Source organism: Marmota monax, unplaced genomic scaffold (assembly GCF_021218885.2).
Source record: "Marmota monax isolate L192 unplaced genomic scaffold, Marmota_monax_Labrador192_F-V1.1 WCK01_AAM20220418_F8-fsc00102, whole genome shotgun sequence".
NCBI classification, from domain to species: domain Eukaryota; kingdom Metazoa; phylum Chordata; class Mammalia; order Rodentia; family Sciuridae; genus Marmota; species Marmota monax.
This window is the reverse complement of record NW_026692494.1, coordinates 3,731,862-3,753,669: the sequence shown is the minus strand read 5'-3', so window position 1 is coordinate 3,753,669 and position 21,808 is coordinate 3,731,862. Positions and strand designations below refer to the sequence as shown.

At 63.2% G+C, this 21,808-nt stretch overlaps 1 protein-coding gene across 6 annotated transcripts in view; it reads right to left on the bottom strand.

Annotated features, from left to right (window-relative positions):
• Positions 1 to 1,515: 1,515 nt before the first annotated feature.
• The window catches only part of Ptprs (protein tyrosine phosphatase receptor type S), a 54,974-nt gene continuing 34,681 nt past the window's right edge, over positions 1,516 to 21,808 (bottom strand). Inside the window, exons 12-36 of one of the 6 annotated variants that reach the window (XM_058579193.1) lie at positions 19,269 to 19,574; positions 18,057 to 18,250; positions 17,932 to 17,958; positions 15,952 to 16,069; positions 14,605 to 15,210; positions 14,162 to 14,259; positions 13,143 to 13,396; positions 12,629 to 12,722; positions 12,331 to 12,546; positions 12,006 to 12,163; positions 11,601 to 11,612; positions 11,323 to 11,435; positions 9,580 to 9,627; positions 8,711 to 8,808; positions 8,513 to 8,636; positions 7,775 to 7,950; positions 7,582 to 7,701; positions 6,212 to 6,366; positions 5,619 to 5,904; positions 5,325 to 5,503; positions 4,928 to 5,054; positions 4,726 to 4,851; positions 3,388 to 3,542; positions 3,048 to 3,183; positions 1,516 to 2,492 (exon numbers count right to left, since the gene is read on the bottom strand). In XM_058579193.1, the coding sequence (XP_058435176.1) occupies positions 2,424 to 2,492; positions 3,048 to 3,183; positions 3,388 to 3,542; positions 4,726 to 4,851; positions 4,928 to 5,054; positions 5,325 to 5,503; positions 5,619 to 5,904; positions 6,212 to 6,366; positions 7,582 to 7,701; positions 7,775 to 7,950; positions 8,513 to 8,636; positions 8,711 to 8,808; positions 9,580 to 9,627; positions 11,323 to 11,435; positions 11,601 to 11,612; positions 12,006 to 12,163; positions 12,331 to 12,546; positions 12,629 to 12,722; positions 13,143 to 13,396; positions 14,162 to 14,259; positions 14,605 to 15,210; positions 15,952 to 16,069; positions 17,932 to 17,958; positions 18,057 to 18,250; positions 19,269 to 19,574 (3,995 nt within the window). In that variant the 3' untranslated portion in view covers positions 1,516 to 2,423. The remainder of the gene's footprint in view (positions 2,493 to 3,047; positions 3,184 to 3,387; positions 3,543 to 4,725; positions 4,852 to 4,927; positions 5,055 to 5,324; positions 5,504 to 5,618; positions 5,905 to 6,211; positions 6,367 to 7,581; positions 7,702 to 7,774; positions 7,951 to 8,512; positions 8,637 to 8,710; positions 8,809 to 9,579; positions 9,628 to 11,322; positions 11,436 to 11,600; positions 11,613 to 12,005; positions 12,164 to 12,330; positions 12,547 to 12,628; positions 12,723 to 13,142; positions 13,397 to 14,161; positions 14,260 to 14,604; positions 15,211 to 15,951; positions 16,070 to 17,931; positions 17,959 to 18,056; positions 18,251 to 19,268; positions 19,575 to 21,808) is intronic. The other 5 variants (XM_058579194.1, XM_058579196.1, XM_058579195.1 and 2 more) reach the window with 5 other exon arrangements.

Below are 21,808 nucleotides of genomic sequence, written 5' to 3'. Positions count from 1 at the left end.
GACCCTCAGCACCACATACAAATAAATAAAATAAAGGTCTACCAACAACTAAGAAAATATGTGTACATTAAAAAAAAAAAAGTGAACCAAACTTCAGTTGAATTTTTACTTTTTATGGTGCCAGGGATCGGGGCCAGAGTCGTGTGCATGCTACACAAGGCTGTACCAACAATTCCAGTCCCATTTCTCTCTTAAGTTCATGTCTTTTCAAACGTTTTCTCATTGTGTATTCAAGACTATGATTTGTCCTCTATATACCATTTTGGCTGCACCTCAGGTTTCAACACATAATGTACATTTTAAAAGTTTTTTTGTAGTTATAGATGGACAGGATGCCTTTATTTTGTTTATTTTTATGTGATGCTGAGGGTCGAACCCAGGGCCTCACCAGCATTCTGCCACTGAGCCCCAGCCCCACCCCCACATAATGTACATTTTGAACGATTGCTCAGTTTTTAAGACTTTGAAACTTTTCCATTGATTCCTTCTCAACTCATGTCTTTTTTAGAAATGTTTTAAGTTTCCCAATGCAGTCCTTTTCAGGAGAAGCTGAATTTATGGCAGAATTTGTCCCTCTGAGCTAAAATCAAGGTATCTGATACAGATGCTCGCCAATTTATGAGGGGATTGTGCCCTGAAAAATCCATTGTGAACTGAAAATATAGTAAGTCAAAAATATACCTGGTACATTGGCGCTACTGACCACATAGCTCAGCCCCACAGAATGCTGTGAGTACCCTCCTTTCCTCTTCCCGTGGCCCCAGGGCTGCCCAGGAGCGTGGGCACTGAGCAGGCCGCTGGGTCTCGCTAGCCCCAGGGGAAGATCAAAATGCAGCGTGTGGTCTCCGTGGGACGCGTGTTGCTTTTACACCACGCAAAGTTGAAGACCTTTACAAGCTGAAGGGTTTGTTTCTGTGTTTCTGGGGGATCTGGGAAGGTGTTCACTAGTGACACCACCGCTTCCTCTGTTAGGGCACACCAGCCCCTAAGCGGCAAACCCCACTTCCCAGGCACAGCCCTGCCCCTGCCTGGAGATGCAGGTCAGAGGGGAGGGTCCAGGCACAGAGTAGCTCATGCTCCAGGCCCCTCCTTGGGTGGCCTCGGACATGGGGGAAGCAGCCCCCACCATCCCTTCCAGTGGCAGCTCCTCCATGAGCTCCCAGAGGGGGCTGAGGCTGTGGGCGGGGCTGGCCAAGGCGTGGGCGGGGCTGGCCAGGGCGTGGATTCCAGCACTGGCTTTGGCTTGGTGCCTAATCCTGCCATCATCTGTGACAACACCCTTGCGCCCAGAGAGGCGGAGGCAGATTATCAGTCATGGTCGCTCAGAGGGGATCTTGTGGCAGCCCTGCAGGGCAGGGACCCGGGTTCAACTCCTGACCCACCTGGGCAGGAGGACCAGCCAGACCATTCCCGCCAGCAGCTGGGACCACGGGCTCTCCCGCCTGCTCCCACCCCAGGGGCGCGCTGCAGGGAGACGGTGGATGCAGAAGAGACCACGCGGCGGGCCGGCCGGGCTGGGTCGGACGATCTTCCTTTAATACAAAGTCGGTTTATCTACATACACAGGTGGGAAGGCCACCAGCTGCTTCCGTTTGACAAACAGTGTTGAAAGCAACGGCAGCCGCTCTCGTACAAAGAGAAAAAACTCACTTGCTCGGGGTGGGGCGTCCGGTCCTTTCTGTTTGTCCCCAACCTGCCCCATAGTCCCAGGCAAAGGGTCCCTGATGGCGGGGCACACGTGGCACCTCCGAGGCTGGAAAGCGCTTGGGCTGTGGCTCCCCGACCCCGCGGGTGTGACCCGCCACTGGGGGCCGAGTCCCGCTGCCCACCCCAGGGCCACTTGATATGTCTGAAAATTTAAAAAAACAAAGTCGGAGACAAATACGCAAAACAGGAAGGAGAGAAACGAGGGGGCGAGGGCGGCCCCCGCGGGAGCGAGGCACAGGGCTGCCGGTCAGCGGGGACACTCTGGACGCTCGGCACCCTGGAGAACCAGGCTGGGGACAGAGGAACAAGCTGAGCGGCTCGTTTGAAAGTCGCTGACCGGCAAGTCTTTTGTTTCTTATGAAAAAAAGAAAAAAAGGAAAAAAAATACACTAAAAAGAAGAAAAAAGAAAGCGTCACGGACACAGCCACAGTCTGAAGGACAGCTGGCCTCGCCCGGCCGGCGCCCCGCTGGTTCAGGGCCACCCCGAGTGTCACCGCCCCCCACCCACCCCGGAGTCTCAATTTGGAATCGGAAGGAAACGAGGAATGTGCGAGTATCTTATCGAGGTGGCGCCAGGCGGGAGGTCGCGGGCGGCCTGGTTCGGAGCTCGAGGGCCGCGCAGAAGCACCGCCACCGCGTTCTGCCCTCCCCGGGGCGCCCGGCCCGGGTCCGAGTGCAGGCAGAGGGTCGGCCGTGGCGTCGGGGTCCCATGGCTTTAGGTTGCATAGTGGTCGAAGCTCCCCAGGTACTCCAGCGCCGCCTGGTAGCAGAACTGGTACTCGTCCTGCAGGGAGAGGCCGCCCGTCAGTGCCCGCCCCGCCCCGGGTCGTGTCCTCAGCCTGGCGCCCGCCCGCAGAGGTCCCCAAGCCCAAAGCCCTCGCCAGGGGCCCCCCGCAAGGCAGGTGCTGGGCTTTCCCGCAGGCTGGGCCCCGCAACGCCTCCCCGGCTGCCGGGGGCCTGTCCAGGCAGCTGGTCCGCAGGGAGGCAGGAGGCCGGCTCGTCTGTGCCCCTGGACATTCAGTGTGCCCAGTGTGAATGTGATCTCAGGAAGTCCTCTCCTGCTTGAAGTCCCCTCCTGCTCTGGGCCTCAGTTTCCCCACCTGTGTGTCTGAATCTTATGATTTGTGACCTAGGGCAGGGTCTCTGGATGAACACGACCTCGCTGGGACTTTTGGGGCGTCTCTGTCCACTCCAAGAGACACTGTTTGGATTTAATGTACTGAGCCTTGATGTCCTCTTCCCACTCGAGGCAGTGGCTGTCTGAGATCCCTCCACCCAGAGATCAGGGTGGCTGAGCCCATCTCGCCAAGCGTGTGTGAGGCCCTCCCGCCGTCAGTACCTCCGTCTGCACCATGGCCGGCCGCTGCGTCCGCAGCATCTTCACCGTCTGGAAGATGTCCACCACGCCTTCGTACCGCATTCGCTCCAGCACAATGCTGAGCGTGATGAACACGCCGGTCCTGCCCACGCCGGCACTGCAGGACAGGAACCGCGGTCACGGCTGGTGGCTACACTCCCCAACCCCAAGCTGCACCGCCAGGCTCCGCCTCCCCAGCCACGAGGCTCCGCCTCCGCAGCCACGAAGCTCCGCCTCCGCAGCCACGAGGCTCCGCCTCCACAGCCACGAGGCTCCGCCTCCCCAGCCGGGCTGGGGCCTCGGGCGGGGCTGGGAGCCTCACCTGCAGTGGACGGAAATGGGGCCGTCCTGGCCGAACTGCTCCTTGGTCTTATGCACTTGGCCGATGAAGTCGATGAAACCCTCCCCCGATTTTGGCACACCCTGTTCTGGCCAGTCTGTGAACTGGAACTGCCGCACCGTCCGCGACTGGCCGTCCTGGAATGGAGAGAGGACACCCGCTGCTGGTACCTGGCGCTCATGGCGGCTTCCTGGGCACCAACCTCAATCCCAGCTCCAGCCTCAGACCCGATCGGCACATCACCCGCCACTCCTTGCCCTGGCGCCCTCCTCTGCCACTCCTCACCGCCCAAGGTGCCAGCACCAGCCTCTGCCTTCACCCAGTGACACCACCTCAGACGTCATTGTGTCAACCAGGATGGCAGAGCAGGGCTCCCTCCCAACCCCCCCTCGTCCACTGCAGGAACGCCTCATCACACCCGAGCAAGGTCGCCCTCACCACTGACCCCACTCCCCTCTCCAGGGCCACCTCCCCTGCGGCCTCACCACCCAAGGCCCCCTGCTGCCACCTCGCCTCCCACCGTGGTCTCCTCCTCCTGCCACCTGCTTTCTCCAACCCCACGCGGGCCAGAACGGCGACACACGGCGCACCCACCTCCTCTGCCGGTCTGTCCCCCACCCAGTGGCTCTGTCCATTGGTCTCCTACCACAGACTGTCCACTCATCTTTCTGGTCCCCTGTGGCCAATGTCCGCCCTTCTCTGGTGCCACAGCTGATGGGCATCATGCTTGCTGACCCACTGCAAGTGCCCCATGGCTTGCCCACGTGTCGTCCGTCCACGTCCTTCTCTGCCAGCCTCCCCCGCACACATCACCAGCCTGTCCCCCTCCCTCCAGCGGTCCCTGGTGCCATCTCACCCCACTGTCTGCATCGTCTGGACCAGTGTCCCCCATTGTCCCACCTGGCCTTCCCCTGGTCCCTGGGGGCCACCTTCCATTGTCACTCTTCACAGTGGCCCTTCTCCCAACACAGGCCACCACTGTTGTCCTATTGACGGGTCCCCATCATCCCTGGCCACCCGCAGGGCCCGGTCACCAGCTCTCACCTGCCCTTGCAGCCCTCTAACCCTCCCCCACAGGGAAAAGCCCCCTCCTTCTTTCCTGTGATCTTCTTGGGCCCCTTCCCCAGGGAGTCACGTGGGGGCACAGCAGGCTCAGCACAGGACCATGACCCTCTTTCCCACCCACCTGGTGGGGGAAGGCGGGCCCACCCATCACCTCTATTGACAACCTGGTCTCTGCCCCAGGGCCTTTGCTCTGCCCCACTCCACCCCCTCCCTAAGGGAAGGTGGCACTGGCCCCAGCCCCTGCTGGCAGCTCACCCTGGCGTCTGTGACCTTGAATTCTCGAAGAATGTACTGAGGCATGTTGTACTCTGCCATGGGGTCCACCACAAAGTACTGGTAGCGGGCAGAGCGCTCAGCTGGCCAGTACTGGTGACACTTCTCCTGTTGGAGACAGAGTTGGGTCAGCCCCTGGTCCAGGCCCACCCGCCGCCCGCCGCCCTCCGTGGCTCCCGCTCACCCGGCCCATCTCTCGCAGCTTGGTGAGCATCACCACGATGGTGGAGTTGTTCTCCCAGAGCATGCGCCAGAAGTCCTCTGTGGTCTCTGCCAGTGGCCCCTGTGTCGCGATGTAGGCCTTCTGCTGCCTGCAGGACAAGGGGTGTGAGTGACCCCTCCCTCCAAGACACTTAAAAATATCCCCAGATGTTGCCAAATATCCCCCGAAAAACCAGATTGGTTCCACTGGAACCTGCTGTGGAAGGGTCGGAAGAGCCCCGCTGTGGCAGCGGCCATCACTAACGGTGGAGCTGAAGACTCCTGCCCAGCCCCGACCGCCTCTGTCTCCCACCAGACTGAAAAGGCAGGGCCAAGGTTCTTCCAGGCCCGGACCCACCCGGTGGCGCCCGGGGAGGTACCTGTAGCCGTCGATGAAGCTGGCGTTGATGTAGTCGGACCCCTCCACGCCCCGGATGGGCTGCAGACAGACGCGCGTGCTCTCGTAGGGCATGATGTTCACCAGGCGGTTCTTGAACTTGTTACAGGGCAGATTGGCACTGATGAAGCGGGACGTGTGGGCCTTGGAGTTGGCCAGCCGCTGCCGGGAGGAGCCGCCAGGGCGGCTGTCAGGGTGTGGAAGGCACCTTGGATCCAAAGGACCCGCGGCTCCTCCGGCCTCCAGCCCGCCCTCCCACGGCGCCTCCCACCGTCACCTTGAACTCCAGTTCCATGCCGGTGACGTGCTCGCCAGGCTCCACCTGGGCCAGCTTCTGGATGTAGGAGTAGAGGCTCCGCGCGGGCACCTCCGTGTTGCCGCAGCCCACGGCCTCCAGCAGCGCCTCGTGGATGAAGCTGTACTGGTCCTCGGTCTGCACCATGTAGTTGCGCTGGGAGCGCATGAGCGTCACGTGCCCGTACACGTCCACCGTCTTCTCGGGCTTGATGCGCTCCAGCATGGCGTCGATGACGATGAAGCAGCCCGTGCGGCCCACGCCGGCGCTGCGGGACAGGGCGGGCATGCAGGCGGCTGCGGGCAGCGCGGGGAGGGGCAGTGGGCAGGGCGGGGCAGCGGGCGGGGCAGGACAGTGGGCAGGGCAGGGCAGCGGGCGGGGGGGGGGGGGGGGGGCAGTGGGCGTGGCAGCGGGCGGGGCAGGACAGTGGGCAGGGAGGGGCAGCGGGCGGGGCAGGACAGTGGGCGGGGCAGTGGGCGGGGCAGGACAGTGGGCAGGGCAGCGCGGGGCGGGGCAGTGGGCGGGGCAGGGCAGTGGGCAGGGCAGCGCGGGGCGGGGCAGTGGGCGGGGCGCACCTGCAGTGCACCACGATGGGGCCTGCGTCAGGCGGGTTGCAGGTCTTGACCCGGCGCAGGAAGGCCAGGAAGGGCGTCGGGTACTCGGGCACGCCGTGGTCGGGCCACGCTGTGAACTGGAACTGGCGGACCTCGCGTTTCTCACTGGAGCCGTTCTGGGGACCACAGGGGCGTGGCCTGTGACTGCACCTCCCCCAGGTGCTCGGACAGCACTGGCTCCAGTACCTGGTCCTGGAGTGCCCTGCTCGGTGTCCTGGCCTCCCCAGCACCTGGCTCGGAGCCTCCCACTTCCCCTCCTCACGGTGGCCACCTAGGTCCAGACCTGTCACTGCCCCCTGGACCACCACACCTGCCTCCGTCAGGGGGTTCCTTCCACCCTGGAGCCTGTCCTCCCCCGCGGCAGCCAGAGGGCCCCTGTGAGCACAGAGTCAGGCCCCCTCTCTGCCCACAGCCCTCCATGGCTCCACCTCCCTCAGGGTTAAAGTCCACCCTCCTTGAGGCCCACAAGACCCTTCCTCTCCCCAGCACTCGCTCTGTTCCACCCATGTGCCAGGCCTGTCCTGCCTCAGGGCCTTTGCATGGACAGTACCCTCTGGAGGTCTCCACGTGGCTCCCTCCCCGCCTCCTCCAGGTTTCTCCGCCCACACCCTATTCTACAGTGAGAGCGGTCACCTCCCGCGTGCTATCTGTATCTTGTCAATTACAGGAGGACACTTATCTCTGTCCCTGGGGTGTTCTGGTGCCCAGGTGGGGATGTGGCGCACAGTCCAGGCTTTACATGTAGGAATGAGCTGAGAATTCTTAACTCCCTTTGTTCACCTGCTCAGTGTTGTGGCACTCGGGCCAGGCAGGGGCTTGATGTCAAGGGCCTAGCCAGGTGTCTGGGACACAAGTGGTGCCAGTAGCACTTCTATTGTGATAATACCCTGGGTGGCAGAACCGTACCAGTTCAGAACCATCAATGCAGAAGAACAGGTACCATACTAGTATGGACAGCAGCCATCAGTTAAATATGTATCTAAAGGTTCTCTGCACCCAGCCCTGACGCCATGGGGCTGGCAGTATTACCCAGCTCCATCTGGTAGCCCCTCGAAGGCAGGACCAGAACTCTGCTAGGGCCCCATCACACGCCCGAATTAAGGGGGGGCCAGAGGTTAAGTAGACCAGGAGGCCTGGGCTGCGTGCTCAGCTAGGCCCAAGGCTGGCTGTGTCCGGCTGGGGCAGGCCCTCTCAGCCTGCGTCTCCCCACCTGTGGGGCCGCCTCGTGGGAGTGTGGTCAGCCCAGGGCCATGCCCGGGTTGCTGTGTCCTAGAGGGGCGCTCTGAGCAGGAGCCACGGCCTCGGTCTTCCCCCGCCAGCCTGGGCTCTACCTTGTGCAAGGAGAAGGTCCGCACGCAGAACGTGGCCAGCTCGATGGTGTCCAGCAGTGTCACCTGGATGAAGCCGTAGGTCTCGGTGCCTCGGTTGGGCCAGTACTGGTCACACTTGATCTGTGCCAGGCAAGAGCGGGGTAAGCCCGGGGCAGCCGGCCCAGGGCTCGAGGGCCGAGGGGCCGGGCCTCACCCGCGACTTTTCCTCCAGCCGTGTCATCATGACGATGGTGGCTGACCGCTGCTCCCACACCATGCGCCAAAAGTCTCCGAAGGTCTCTGGCAGGGGCCCCTGCGTGGCGATGTAGGCGTTCTGCCGCCGGTAGCCGTCCACGTAGTTGGCGTTGATGTAATCGCTGCCCACGATGCCTACAGCAACGGCAGCGGGCACCGGGCCTCAGTGGGCTCACTCGGGCCCACCACCTCCTGGTGCTGCCCCATGCCCCGAGGCCACGGGGCAGCATGTACTTCCTGTCACCCACGTCACATCTGGCTGCTAGGCCCTGTTATGGGGTATAAATGCCACACATTCTGTATGGTGCTACTGGGATACCACAGCCACGGGGGTCAGGTGGCCCTCGATGATGGCGCCGCCCTGTGCACTCTAGGGTACTGAGCGTGTTCTTGGGCTCCCCGCAGTTGATGCTGTAGCACTCCCATCACCCAAACTGTGACAACCAAACACGTCCCCAGACATTGCCAAATGCTCCTAGGCAGCAGAACTCCCTGATTGCACCGACGTAGGAGGACAGATGGAGCTACATATCAAGAGCAGCCATCAGTTAAATACTTTTCTAAAGATGCTCAACAAACTCCAGTGGACCAGGTCAGGTATAAACCAGAACTGGGCCTCGGTGGCAGGACAGGACAGTGTGGGGTCTGAGCTTTGTGGGCCAGAACACCGCAGCAGAGCCTGGGACCCGGGCTGTACCTTCGATGGGCTGGAGGATGACCCGGGAGTGGTCGTAGGCGATGACGTTGGCGTAGCGGTTCTTGGGTTTGTTCACCTCCAGGTTGGAGTGTTCCCACGTGAACTGCTGTCCGGGGTCAATGGACTGTGGAGAGGGCAGGAGGTGGGCATTCAGGCGGGCATCTGGGCCCCGGGAGGGTTGGGTGGGGCGCGGCTCACCTCATACTCCTGGGAGAGCTTCAGGCTGTCGTTGGCTTTGAGGCGCTCGGTGTGCTCCGCCATGTCCCCGATGGGGACGGGCGGGTGGCTGAGCATGCCTAGGGGAGAGCAGACCGGCCGGCGTCGGTCAGGGGGGCCGGCCCTGGGGCAGGCCGGGTGCTGGACAGTGTGAGTCGGCCATGGACAAGCTGAGGTTAGGGGGTGGCAGGGTGGCTCACGAGGGGACTGCTGTTCCAGTGCTGGCCGGTCCTGGTCCCCCCACCCAGCTGGGCGCGGGGCTGGAGGAAGGTCCCCAGCACCTCAAGCTCAGTGCTTCATGGCAAGGCGCAGGCGGATGGCTGGAGTGAGGGGCAGGTGCAGCCAGGCCTCGGGCAGTGCCGTGCCCAGGCAGGGGCTCAGGCCCAGCAAGGCCGCCGCCGCCGCGGGGCCGAGGCTCAGTGAGTGTGCTGTGGGCTCCTGTCCCTGCCCTGGCTTGGGCCCACAGGGGCAGCAAGGCCCTGTCAGACCCCTGCCCGCTCCCAGCCCGTGAAACGGGTCGCACACTGAGACCCGCAGGCGGCCTGGACACCCGCTGCGCAGACCCCCAGCCACTTCCCAAGATGCCGCGTCCCAGGGGCCTCGGGAGCCTGCCTGCCCCTGGGCGCCTCCCGTGCGGCCCCGGGTCTCACCCACGCCCCACGGCTCATACCCAGCCATCGCCCCCGGCCACCCAGGGCCCAACGGAGCAGACCCCGCCCTCCCCAAGGTGCCAGGGTGGGACAGGTGGGCAGAGGCCGGCCAGGAGTGGACGCGCGGACAGACAGGAGGCAGGATGGACAACCCAGGATGAAAACAAACAGGGAGGAAGCGAGAACAGACACGGGACTAACTTTCCACGTGAGACCCCGGCTCCCTGAGGGGGCTGCTGAGGCCTGAATCTGCAGAAACAGCAAACAAGCAATCAATGAGGACTCGGGGCCGCCCGCCCCCGCTGGCCACTGGGCACAAGGGGCACAGCCGCCCGGGCCCAGCCTGCAGCCACAGAACTGCAAGCTTGGATTCCTCTGGCCGGCCAGGGGCCAGTGTTGACCCAAGGCCCCAAAGACTTAGGATCCTCTTTCTACATGTCCCCAACCCCAGCCCATCCTGGCCTTGGGTCCTGTTGAGGCCAGCAGAGGGCATATGGGGGAAGTGGATGCAGGATGGTGAGGGAGAAATTAGGAGGCAGGAGAAGGACATTGGGCTCATGCCATGAGCTTTAGGGAGGACAGCAGCCACCAGTTAAACACACATTTACAACCCCCATTAGATGGAAGGAAACAGGACGATGTGAGACAGCCCAGAGCCAGGGAAGTATGGGAGCAACGAGGGGTGACATGTGAGGTGCTACAGGACCCCTTGAAAAGAATGCAGCCATCAATTAAAGACACACACGAAACCTAGATGAGAAGAGCACACACTAGGGGTGATAGAAGACACTGCACGCTCTCTTCAGGAGACCTGTAGCCATCAATTAAAGACACACACGAAACCTAGGTGACAACTGAAGTGACATGGGCCAGTCCAGAGATGACAAAGAGAAGAAGAGCACACACTAGGGGTGATAGAAGACACTGCACGCTCTCTTCAGGAGACCTGCAGCCATCAATTAAACACACACACGAAACCTAGATGACAACTGAAGTGACATGGGCCAGTCCAGAGACAGAAAGAGAAAATCGTACACTACGGTGACAAATGAGACCCTGAGATTCATTCAGGATAACCGTAGCCATCAGTTACATAAAATCAGAATCATCTGGATGAAACATGAGCCAGTCCAAACACAGAAAGAACACATTAGGGAGAGCATGTGAGGCCAGGCCTGATCCCTTCAGGCCTGCAGTCATCAGTTAAATACAAATGTTTAAAATCCCCGTTTGATTGGAAGCAGAGTTGCCATAAACCAGTGGAGGGACAGATGCAACCATGCTGTGAACCCATAAGGAGGAGAGCAGTCGTCAGTTAAATTAAAGATTCCTTATTTAGTTAGAAGCAGCTGGCATGAGCCCATTAAAGGGGGAGAAAGGGGGACGTTTGTGATTCACTGTCCGTGATCAAGGATGAGAGTCTGATCAAGTTCTTCTCCAGGTGAGAGCGCTGTCGCTCTGCAGTGACCGAGGGGCCCGGAGAGCCCGGGCCTTGCCACCAGAGGGCCGGGGTGCAGGGCGGGCGATGGTGCTGTTTCTGTGCCTTGCTAGGGGCACATCCCCAGGCCAGTGCAGAATGGCCAAGGACCACCCACGCTCCCACTCCACGGGTGCTGCGGCTGGAGAGGTGGGGAAGCACTGTTCCTCCTGACCAAGCAGTGCCCTTTCTATTTTGAAATGTTCTTTAGGTTCCGAGAAGACAGCAACCATCAGTTAAATATATCTTAAACCCAGCCTTGCTTGCTTGTGTGCAGAGCCACCCGGGAGTTCCAGGCCCAGATCCACTTAGGGAGGGTGGTGTTTGGGAATCAGGGTTTTGGCTGCACCCACTGGGGTTGACACAGGCTGGTCTGGGCTGTCCAGCCGGATGTCCCTCACGGTGGCAATGTCCTCTCCCCAGCTCCTTCCCTGTGGTGGGGTCCCTCACCAGGGGCCGGCACGTACCCGGGGTCTGGAAGTTGATGCGTCGCATTTCCACGGGGTCCTTGGGGTGGTGGGGGGCGAGGTCTGCGTTGTTCAGCAGGCATTTGGTGCGGGGCTCCGAGTCCTTGCGCTTACTGTACGGGGCAAGCGGGGCCATGGGTGAGCGCCAGGCGCCTGAGACGCACATGTGCCCAAGCCGCCCCGTCAGGAAGGGCACGTCCGGCCTGGCAGCACCCTGACCGCCCTGGGCAGGCCTCCCTGGGCACCCGCCCCGGCCCAGGGGAAGGGCTGGTCCTCACCCGTCAGGCTTACTGCTCCAGCACCAGGCGCAGGCGGCGGGGGGCGGGGAAGAGGAGAGGTGAGGGCGGACGAAGGACTGGCTTGGAACCCTCTCAGCTTTGGTCTCCTCCCTAGGAAAGGGGCTCGTCCCTCCTGAGAGGACCCCACTCCACACAGACCTGTCTCAGCCCCCCTCGGTAAGGAGATCACGCCCCGGGGGGCCGAGCGGAGGTTCTCGGCAGGAGCCAAACCACTGGACTGTTCTGAGTCTTGCCCCTGCCATCTCCCCAGGCTGTGTGACCTTGACCAAGTGGCTTAACCTCTCTGAGCGTCAGTTCCCCATCCGACCCACAGAAGCCTCTGGCTGCCAGCCTGAGCTGACCCTCCCCCAGGAGGTCACCCTGCTCGGGGAGCACAGGGCTCACTTCTTGTACAGCAGAATGGCAATGACGATGCAGATGATGAAGACCACGGCCAGCACAGGCCCGATCACCCAGATGAGGCCCTCCTCGCCGTCCACGATGGGCTGGGGGTCCGGGTTGTCCAGTTGGAAGGGGTCTGAGAAGGGGCTGGCTGCGAACGTCTGCGGGGGCGGGGGCACCGTCAGGTCCCCCCTCGGGGGAGCCCAGCAGAGCCCTCCCCCGCCCAGGGCTGTGGCCCTCTCTGCTCCCGGGCCCCTCCCCACGCCTCCCTCGCAGGCCAGCCCTGGTGGCCCCAGGTCCCCGCCGCCTGGCTGGACGTGGCACTCACGGGCTCGCTCTTCTGCAGGACGGCCAGCACAAACAGGACGTAGCGGTGGCCGGGCTCCAGGCCCCGGTTGTCGAAGCCGCCGTACTGCTTCTGGTCGCCGGGGTGGAAGACGGGCGGCAGGACGGAGAAGCGGGCGGCGATGTAGGGCCGGGGCGCCTCCAGCTGGCGGGAGTGCCGCAGGCTGCGCCGCTGCAGCCGGGCCACGTCCTGGACCAGCTGTGGGCGCGGGCGGGTGTCAGAGCCGCGGGATACGGAGCCCCGGGGAAGCCCGGGCCCCCGCGCGGCCACCAGGCCTTACCTCCTCCAGGTCCATGTCCTCCGGGCTGCCCAGTGGGGTCAGGAACTGGCCTCCGCGGGACTTGCGCAGGGGCACCATCACGATGAAGTAGCTCCTGGGGGGGGGAGCAGAGGGTCCTGGCTCCCGCGCCCGCCCCGGGGCCAGCGCTCGCCTCACCTCCGGGCACCTCTGTCCCCCAGGCCAGCGCCACCGGCTCTAAGCCCAGAACTCCTGCCCCCCTCGAGGCCCGGCCTCCATGCTCCCGAGTTCTTGGGGCCTTTACTTCTCCTCTCCTCTGGGCCTCCCGCCATCTCCACCCGCCTAGAACCTGGGCCCAGACCTTCCCAGCGCCCTAAGGTTGCCCAGTGAAGGTCACACAGAGGGCCAGGTCTCAGCATGACCGGGACCACAGCCGCGGAGCACTGAACTTTTAGCACAGCCTGTGAGGTGGGACCTGTCCCTGTCTTACAGATGGGCACAGAGTTCAGGGGCCTGCCCTGGCACACAGCGGGCTGGGGGTGGACGGGTGGCGTACTGCACAGGCACGGGGCTCTGGCCGTCAGGCAGGTACACCACGATGAAGCCCTCGGGGTCAGGCTTGGGGGCGACGCTGGGCTTGCTGCTCAGAAGGTTGAAGGCTGTCCAGGCGGTGACCGTCTGCTGGAGGCCACCAAGGCTGCTGCCACGGTTGGTCAGCACAAAGTTGTAGAAGGTGTGGGGCCTGAGGTGCGTGATGAGCTTCTTGGTGGTCCTGCCGTCCACGTCCAGCGTGAGCCCGTTGTACTGGATCTGTGGGCCGGAACCAGCTCAGAGCCCCTGCCGCATCCCCTTCTGCTGGACCCTGTGTCTGAGTATCAAGTGAGCCCCGAGTCCTGAGTGTCCTGAGCCCCAACGCTGAGTGTCCATCATGGCCCTCCTTCCTGCTGATCTGCAGCCCCAGCCTGGGCTCCAAGCCCTGCCTGAACCTCCGTCCAGCTGAGCCCAACCCTGACCCAGTCCTCATCCCTGGCTGCACATCCATCCAGAGCTGACGGGGATCCCAGGCCTTGCCCCCCTCAGGGTCCCAGTCCCGACTGAGCCCAGATCCCAGGCTGAGCCCCCCTCTGGGTCCCAGTCCCAACTGAGCACGGATCCCAGGCTGAGCCCCCCTCTGGGTCCCAGTCCCAACTGAGTCCGGATCCCAGGCCTTGCCCCCCTCGGGGTCCTAGTCCCGACTGAGCCCAGATCCCAGGCTGAGCCCCCCTCTGGGTCCCAGTCCCAACTGAGCCCGGATCCCAGGCCTTGCCCCCCTTGGGGTCCCAGTCCCGACTGAGCCCGGATCCCAGGCTGAGCCCCTCTCTAGGTCCCAGTCCCGACTGAGCCCGGATCCCAGGCTGAGCCCCCCTCTAGGTCCCAGTCCCGACTGAGCCCGGATCCCAGGCTGAGCCCCCCTCTAGGTCCCAGTCCCGACTGAGCCCGGATCCCAGGCCTTGCCCCCCTCGGGGTCCCAGCAGAGCCTGATCAGAGACCCAGCAGCAGTGCAGACTGAGCCCCGCCCGGCAGCCAGCGGCGCACCTTGTAGGGTGTGGGTGAGTTGTAGTTGTCCGGGAACTCCCAGCTCAGCAGCACCGAGGTCTTCGTGATCATCTTCACCTTGAAGTTCTTGGGGGAGACTGCGCCGGGCAGCAGGGAGAGAGCAGAGGAGAGGCAGGTGAGGGCCTGCGCGGGGCAGCGGGGCGGCCCAGGCTCCCTGTCGTGGCTGTGCCTGTGCCCACGGCCTTCCTGCCTGGCCCTGGCCTGGCCCTGCCTGCCCTGTCCCAGGCCCTGCTGCGGAGACGCGGCTGCAGAGAGAAGGTGGGGCGGCGGTGCCAGAGGCGATCCCACCTTTGCCTTCGCCAGCCTCGGTCCGACTCGCCTCGACGTCCAGGAGGAAGCAGAAAAGTGGCCACTTACCTGGGGGGGAGGGGGTGGGGGGGGCGCGAGGCCCAGTCCGGCTCTGTGCGGTGCCGAGCGCCTACCTTGGTCCCGCAGGAACGTGCGGTAGCGGACTGGGGGGCTGTAGGGGCCGGGGCCCCTGCGTGTGTGGGCTCGCACTTGGAGATCGTAGGCCGTGTCGGGCTTGAGGCCCCGCAGCGTGAGCACGTTCTCCGCCCCCGGCTCGGCCGCCGCCGGCAGCTCGGTCTCTCGGGCGGGGCCCAGGGCGCCGGCCTCTCGCACGGCCACCGTGTACTTGACGATAGCGCCATTGCGCTCGGCGGGCACAGGCGGCAGCCAGCGCAGCAGGACGGTGCCCGCAGAGGCATTGCCGGCCGCCTCCAGGATCTGCGGGTGGCCGTGGGGTGCGTCCTCGGGGATGCTCAGGACCTCAGCCGCCTCCTCGCCCAGGCCGCCGCGACTCCGGGCAGCCAGTCGGAACACGTACGTGGCCCCCTTGTGCACGCCCGCTGCCGTGTAGCGGTCCTCGGAGGGCGCGAACTCCAGCGTGGCCAGGGGCGGCGCATCCTGGCGGCCGAACTGCAGGCGGTAGCCCAGCACCTGGTCCTCCGCGGCGGCAGGGGGCTCCCAGCGGGCCAGCAGGCTGCCCTCGGGGGTCTGCTGCACCGACAGGGTGGGGCGGCCCAGCACTGTGGGGACATCAGGGCCACGCGTCACCCTGGCCTGGAGCACAGGGTGGGCTGCGCTGACTTCCAGAGATGGGGCCTCCGCCTGGGGTCTCCTCAGAGCTGCTCAGGGTGACCTGGGCGCCGGCCTGGCTCACGACCCACCTCACGACCCACCTCGGCCTCCCGAGCAGGGGACACGGGCGCGTGCTCACAACCTGGTCGTCATAGCGACCCGGGGACGCCAGGCTTAGGTGGGGAGGGGGCACCAACCCCGCCAGGAGTCTCGAGGGCCTGGGGGGATGCGGTGGATCCGGGCAGGTGGCAGTGGGGACACTGCTCAGCCCTGGCACCCCTGGGAAGGGGCGAGGGGAGGCCCAGGGGAGGCGCAGGGTGCTGCAGGAACAGCGTGGCAGGAGGGCGGGACGGGGGCTAAGGGTCAGAGTGGCAGCGCAGTCCCTGAGGACGTGGAGCAGCCAGGGCACAGGGTCTCCTGCCGCCCATGCACACAGCCACCCCCTTGCACGTCCAGGTGGCCTTTTTCCTGACTCAGCTCAGTACTGGACAAGAGCCAACCCTGGGCTGACGGGAGGGCCCTAGAGGTGGCAGGGAGCCGGGCGAGGCCTCCAGGCGGGAGGGGCCGGGCACCCCACAGGGTGTGGGGCGAGAGAGGGGCTGAGGGGCCGGCGGGGTGTGGGGCAGCGGGATCCCCGGGCACTGCAGGAAAGGCCGCCCTGCCCGGGTCCTGGCCTGCGGGCTGCGCACCTGCTCCCTTGGTCACCACCACTTTGGGTTTGCTGCGAGCACCGTCGCCCTTCATGGTGTAGGCGGCTACCGTGATGGAGTAAGCGGTCTCAGGCTGCAGGTCTGTGATGACCATTTCCTGTGGGCAGGGCAGGGGTCAGGGACACACCCGCTGGGGACAGCCTGCCCACACCTTCCCGCAACAAGTCAAGCCGAGGAGGCAGCACGCGGGCCACAGCAGAGACGTGCACACAAGCCATGCAGGGACCTGTTCACGGCCTGTCCCCCTCAAGGCACATGCGGCCTGCAGCGCCCACTTGCCTGTGCACTGGTGCTGGCCACCCTTGCCCCAGCCTGTCCTCCCCGCAGCTGCCAGAGGGTGCCTGTGAGCCCAAGTCAGGCCCCTCCTCTGCCCACAGCTCTCCACGGCTCCCTCCAGGGGGTCAAAGCCCAAGCCCTGCCTGAAGCCCAGGGGCTCTGCACAACCCGCCCTGTCCTCTCCCTGATTCCTGCCTCCTCCCTCCCAGTCACAGGTCCTCACTGTGCCCCCAGCTCACCAGGCGGGGTCCTGCCCCAGGGCCTTTGCATGTGCTATTCTATGCCTCTGCACCCTGAGTCTGTCTGCCCCACAGAGCTGGTGGTTTTCAGGAACTCTGTCACCAGTCTGAAATGGCTCTCAGGGCCAGAGACCGCAAGGGAGCTCACCCCTCCCCTTCTCATCTGCCATGCCCCGCCCCAGGGTCCCCTGTCTGTGTGGGAGCAGACTGAGACCATGGGCTGCTGTGCGGCCCTGGGGAGTGTGACGTGGGCACAGCGGCAGCATCTGCACCTTGGCCATCGGCACTGATGCCCGGCACACTGCCCAGAGAGCCAACGTCATGTCCCAGTCCCCACTGCAGCTGTGACCGACATGCATCTGGGTCTTGCTGATTCGCACCCAGCTCCCCGACTGGACTGCGGCCCCTGGGGTGGGCGGGCCTGGCCCCCGCACGCTGCAAGTGCAGCTGGTGCTCAGGAGGCTGCCGTCCATCTGAGGAGCCCTCACCCCCTGGGTCCCCCACCTGCCACATGCACACACACAAGCATGGCCGGGCACACCTGGGAGCCACGGGCACCCAGGTCAGGAGCAAGGGCAGAGGGTCTCCTGCCCCAAGCCCCACTGTCCTTTCCAGGGGCCTGGTGGGAGGGGCTGAGCAGGGGCCCAGCTGGGACTCCCCTAGACTCAGGAGGGGGGTGAGACAGGCTGTGGGGTGTCTGGGGTCAGTGCCAATTTAACGTTAGACAGAGGAGCCAGATATGGTGGTGCACACCTGTCATCAATCCCAGCGGCTCAGGAGGCTGAGGCAGGAGGATCGAAAGTTCAAAGCCAGCCTCAGCAACTTAGTGAGGCCCTAAGCAACTCAACGAGACCCTGTCTCTAAATAAAAAATAAAAAGGGCTGGGATGTGGCTCAGTGGTTAAGTGTCCCTGGGTTCAACCCCCAGCACCAAAAAATTAAAAAAAAAAAAAAAAAAAAAAATCAAGAACCCAGAGTTTTGGGGCTCTTGGAAGAGCCACTGTTTGGGCAGAAAGACAGCCCAGAGAGGGGCAGTGACTTGCCCCAAGCCACACAGTGATCCTGCTCTGCTTTCCGAGCCTCCCAAGGAAGTGCTGGCGGGCACAGTGGCTCTGCAGGCTGTCCCCCAGCACTGGCTCTTCTCCCGGCGGTGGGCCACATTAAAGGACAGCTTGGCCCCAGGGAAATTCCCAGGCCAAGGGCTGAGCTGGGCCCTGAGTCAGGCTGGTGCAGACCCCAGAGGACGGAGCCCGTGGTGTGGGGACACCAGGAGCGGGAGCCCCAGGTGAGTGTGCTGTGACCACTGTTCCTGTGGCTGCCGCCGGCCCGGGCGCTGGAGCACACGGGGTCAGAGCTGGGCATCCGCCAGGCGCATAAGCCCAGGTGGCAACGGGCGGGGGAGGAGACCCTCGGGGCCCTGCGCGCAGGAGGCAGCGGCTACTCACGTATTCCGCGGTGTCGTCCATCTCCCACTGAGCGGGAGGGCGGCAGGGGAGAGAGCAGGGAGGTGAGCGAGGCCAGAGGCAGAGAAGCAGAGGACAGTGCCCCCCCCAGCCCCGGCCCCGCCCACCTGGGCATCGGCCAGCATGACGTCTTTGATGCGCGGTGGCCCGCGGGCCTCGGCGCCCTCCATGCGCACGTAGTGGACCTGGTAGCCGCGGATCTGGCCATGCTGCCGGCCGGGCGCGGGCGAGCGCCACAGCACGCGGATGGCCGTGGCGTTGAGCGCCTCCGCCTCCACCTTCCGCGGCGGCGCGCTGGGCACTGGCGGGCGGAAGGGGAGGGGAGGGGCGAGCGGGGCCGTTACCGGGGGCCGGCCCTGCCCCGGGCGGCGACACTGCCCGATGCCAGGATGCTGAGGGTCACCAGGCGCTGAGCGCTCGCCACTGGCCAGGAGGGCAAGGCCCCCTACAGCCCTCCCACGCCCTGAGGGGCCCTGATGGCCCGCCCCATTCACAGATGGCCACCCAAGGCCCCTAGGGCTAACTCTCCAGTGGGGACACTGGACCCTAAGGGCTTTCCCCCGGCTGGAGGGGGCTCCCTGTCAGGGCTTCCATCCCTGCTGGACGGGGACTCATTCTCTCCACAGACGGGACAGAGGCTGGGAGAGTTGACTGTGACCAGCAATGGTCATTGCCAGGGCTTGACCTGGGCGGTCCAGCTGTACACTCCTGAACACTCCAGCAGGTAGCCGGTCCACTTGGCACTGGGGATCATTTCGGTGTCCAGCACCTCAGAGCCTCACCCACCCACTGTCCTCCTTTCGGCCTGTGAGCTCAGCCTCATGGTCTCTGCACCAGCCCATCACCTGACTTTGCTTCTTAGAACCTCCCAGCCTGTCACTGGCCACCGTGGACTTTACACCACAGAAATCGGCCACGGCTACAGCTCAGCGTCCAGCCAGGCTCCCGGCACCCCGGGCGCTGCATCCTAGGCAGCCGACTCCCAGGGAGCAGCGAGCCGGGCTGATGCCAAGGTCTAGGGCTCGGGCTCCGCAGGCAACCGATTTGCTGGGGGCTCTGCGCAGACCATGGGTCTTCTACCACTGAGTGCCCGTGTCCACCACTCCCACTGTCGGCCCAGGGGGAGGGGCTGCCAGCTGGGCCAGGGGCCAGCACCCCTCAATAAGGCCGCCCAGGCCTGGGGCCCCCAAATCCACGCTCGGGGAGCCGGCTGCTTCGCGGCTCCCACCTTCTGACCACCAGCCCAGCTTTCTGAGATGGTGGCTCCAAGGCAGGGTGGGCTGGGCCTGGGGGGTCGGTCCGGGCCGGCCGGTGCTTACCGTCCTCGTCGGTGCGGATGACCACGGGCGAGCTCTCGGGCCCTGGTCCCACCTCTGTGTGAGCGACAGTTGTGATACGGTACTCGGTCCACTTCTCCAACGCCTCCAGCAGGATCTGGGTGGTGGTCGGGGGGATGCCGTTCACCTCCTTGGGTTCCGGGTCCTCCGAGCCCAGCGGTCGGTAGCGGACGCTGTAGCCCACCAGGGCCCCGTTGTGTGTGTCCGGCGGCGGCGGGCGCCAACTTACCAGAATGGCCGTGGAGCGCATGCTGGTGCACTTAACGTCTTGAGGGGGGGCTGACGGTTCTATTGGGGGAGAGCGTGGGGGGGGGTGGGATGGGCGGGGAGGGGCGGGGAAACAAAAGATGGGAAGAGAAAATAAAAAAGAAGATGATAACAACAAAACAGAACCAAACAGAAGTCGAACCCAGAAGAAGCGGGTGTCAACCAAGGGTGAGATGGGCGGGTGGACAGGCGGCGGGAGGGCGGGGGGCTGGCCAAGAACACTGCGCTCACGCTCGGGGCTGGGCCTGCCTGGCGCACAGTAGGTCTCAGCACAGGCAGCGGAGGTACCCATGCACCGTGACAAGGGGACAGCCGGTAGGAGCCCCGTCCAAGGGCACCCACCCACAAGCTCCAGGCACTGGTCAGGGCTTCAGAGAGCAGCCATGGGGACAAGGCCAGCCCTGCGCCCCTGACCACGCCCACGTCCTCTGCCACCATTCAGTTATGAGATACCGTCTTGGTAACCTTCGAGGCTGCCCTTGACCTTGTGCTCCTGCCTCAGCCTTCAGAGTCACTGGGACGACCAATGCGTGTCCACATCTGGCTAAAAACATCTATATATTGAACACCTACTATGTGCAGGGCACCAAGCCAGGGGAATCACAATAAGGCCCCATCTACTGGCACCTACTATGTGCCGGGCACCTACTGTGTGTCAGAAACCAAGCCAGGGGACTCTCAATAAGGCCCCATCTACTGGCACCTACTATGTGCTGGGCACCAAGCCAGGGGAATCTCAATCAGGACCCATCTACGGGGTGCCTACTATGTGCCAGGCACCTACTGTGTGCCAGAAACCAAGCCAGGGGACTCTCAATAAGGCCCCATTTACTGGGTGCCTACTATGTGCTGGGCACCAAGCCAGGGGAATCGCAAGAAGGCCCCATCTACGGGGTGCCTACTATGTGCCAGGCACCTACTGGGTGCCAGAAACCAAGCCAGGGGACTCTCAATAAGGCCCCATCTACTGGGCGCCTACTATGTGCTGGGCACCAAGCCAGGGGAATTGCAAGAAGGCCCCATCTACCGGGTGCCTACTATTTGCCAGGCACCTACTGGGTGCCAGACACCAAGCCAGGGGACTCCCAATAAGGACCCATCTACTGAGCACCTAGTATGTGCTGGGCACCAAGCCAGGGGAATCGCAATAAGGCCCCATCTACTGGCACTTACTATGTGCTGTGTACCTACTGTGAGCCAGACACCAAGCCAGGGGACTCTCAATAAGGACCTATCTACTGGGCATCTACTATGGGCTAGGGCACCAAGCCAGGGGAATTACAATAAGGCCCATCTACTGGGCACCTACTATGTGCCAGGCACTAAGTTAGGAGGATCTCAATAGGGCTCCATCTATTGGGTGCCTACTATGTGCCAGACACCCAGCCAGGGGACTCTCAATAAGAATCCAACTACCGAGCACCTACTATGTGCCAGGCACCAAGCAGGGGGAACTGCAATAAGGCCCTATCTACTGGGCACCACTATGTGCCAGGCACCAAGCCAGGGGAATCACAATAAGGCCCATCTATTGGACACCTACTATGTGCCAGACACTAAGGGGAATCTCAATAAGGCTCCATCTACTGGGTGCCTACTATGTGCCAGCCACCTACTGTGTGCCAGACACCAAACCAGGGGACTCTCAATAAGGATCCATCTACTGGGCACCTACTATGTGCCAGGAACCAAGCAGGGGGAATTGCAATAAGGCCCCATCTACTGGGCACCTACTATGTGCCAGGCACCAAGCCAGGGGACTCTCAATAAGGCCCCATTTACTGGGCACCTACTGTGTGCCAGGCACCAAGCCAGGGAAACTCAATAAGGCCCCATCTACTGGGTGCCTACTATGTGCTGGGCACTAAGTTAGGAGAATCTCAATAAGGCTCCATCTACTGGGTGCCTACTATGTGCCATCCACCTACTGTGTGCCAGACACCAAGTCAGAGGACTCTCAATAAGGATCCATCTATTGAGCACCTACTATGTGCAGGGCACAAAGCCAGGGGAATTGCAATAAGATCCATTTCCTGGGCACCTACTATGTGCCAGGCACTAAGCTAGGGGAATCTCAATAAGGCCCCATCTACTGGCACCTACTATGTGCCAGCCACCTACTGTGTGTCAGACACCAAGCCAGGGGAATTGCAATAAGGCACCATCTACTGGGCACCTACTATGTGCTGGGCACCAAGCCAGGGGAATCTCAATAAGGCCCCATTTACTGGGCACCTACTATGCGCCAGACACCA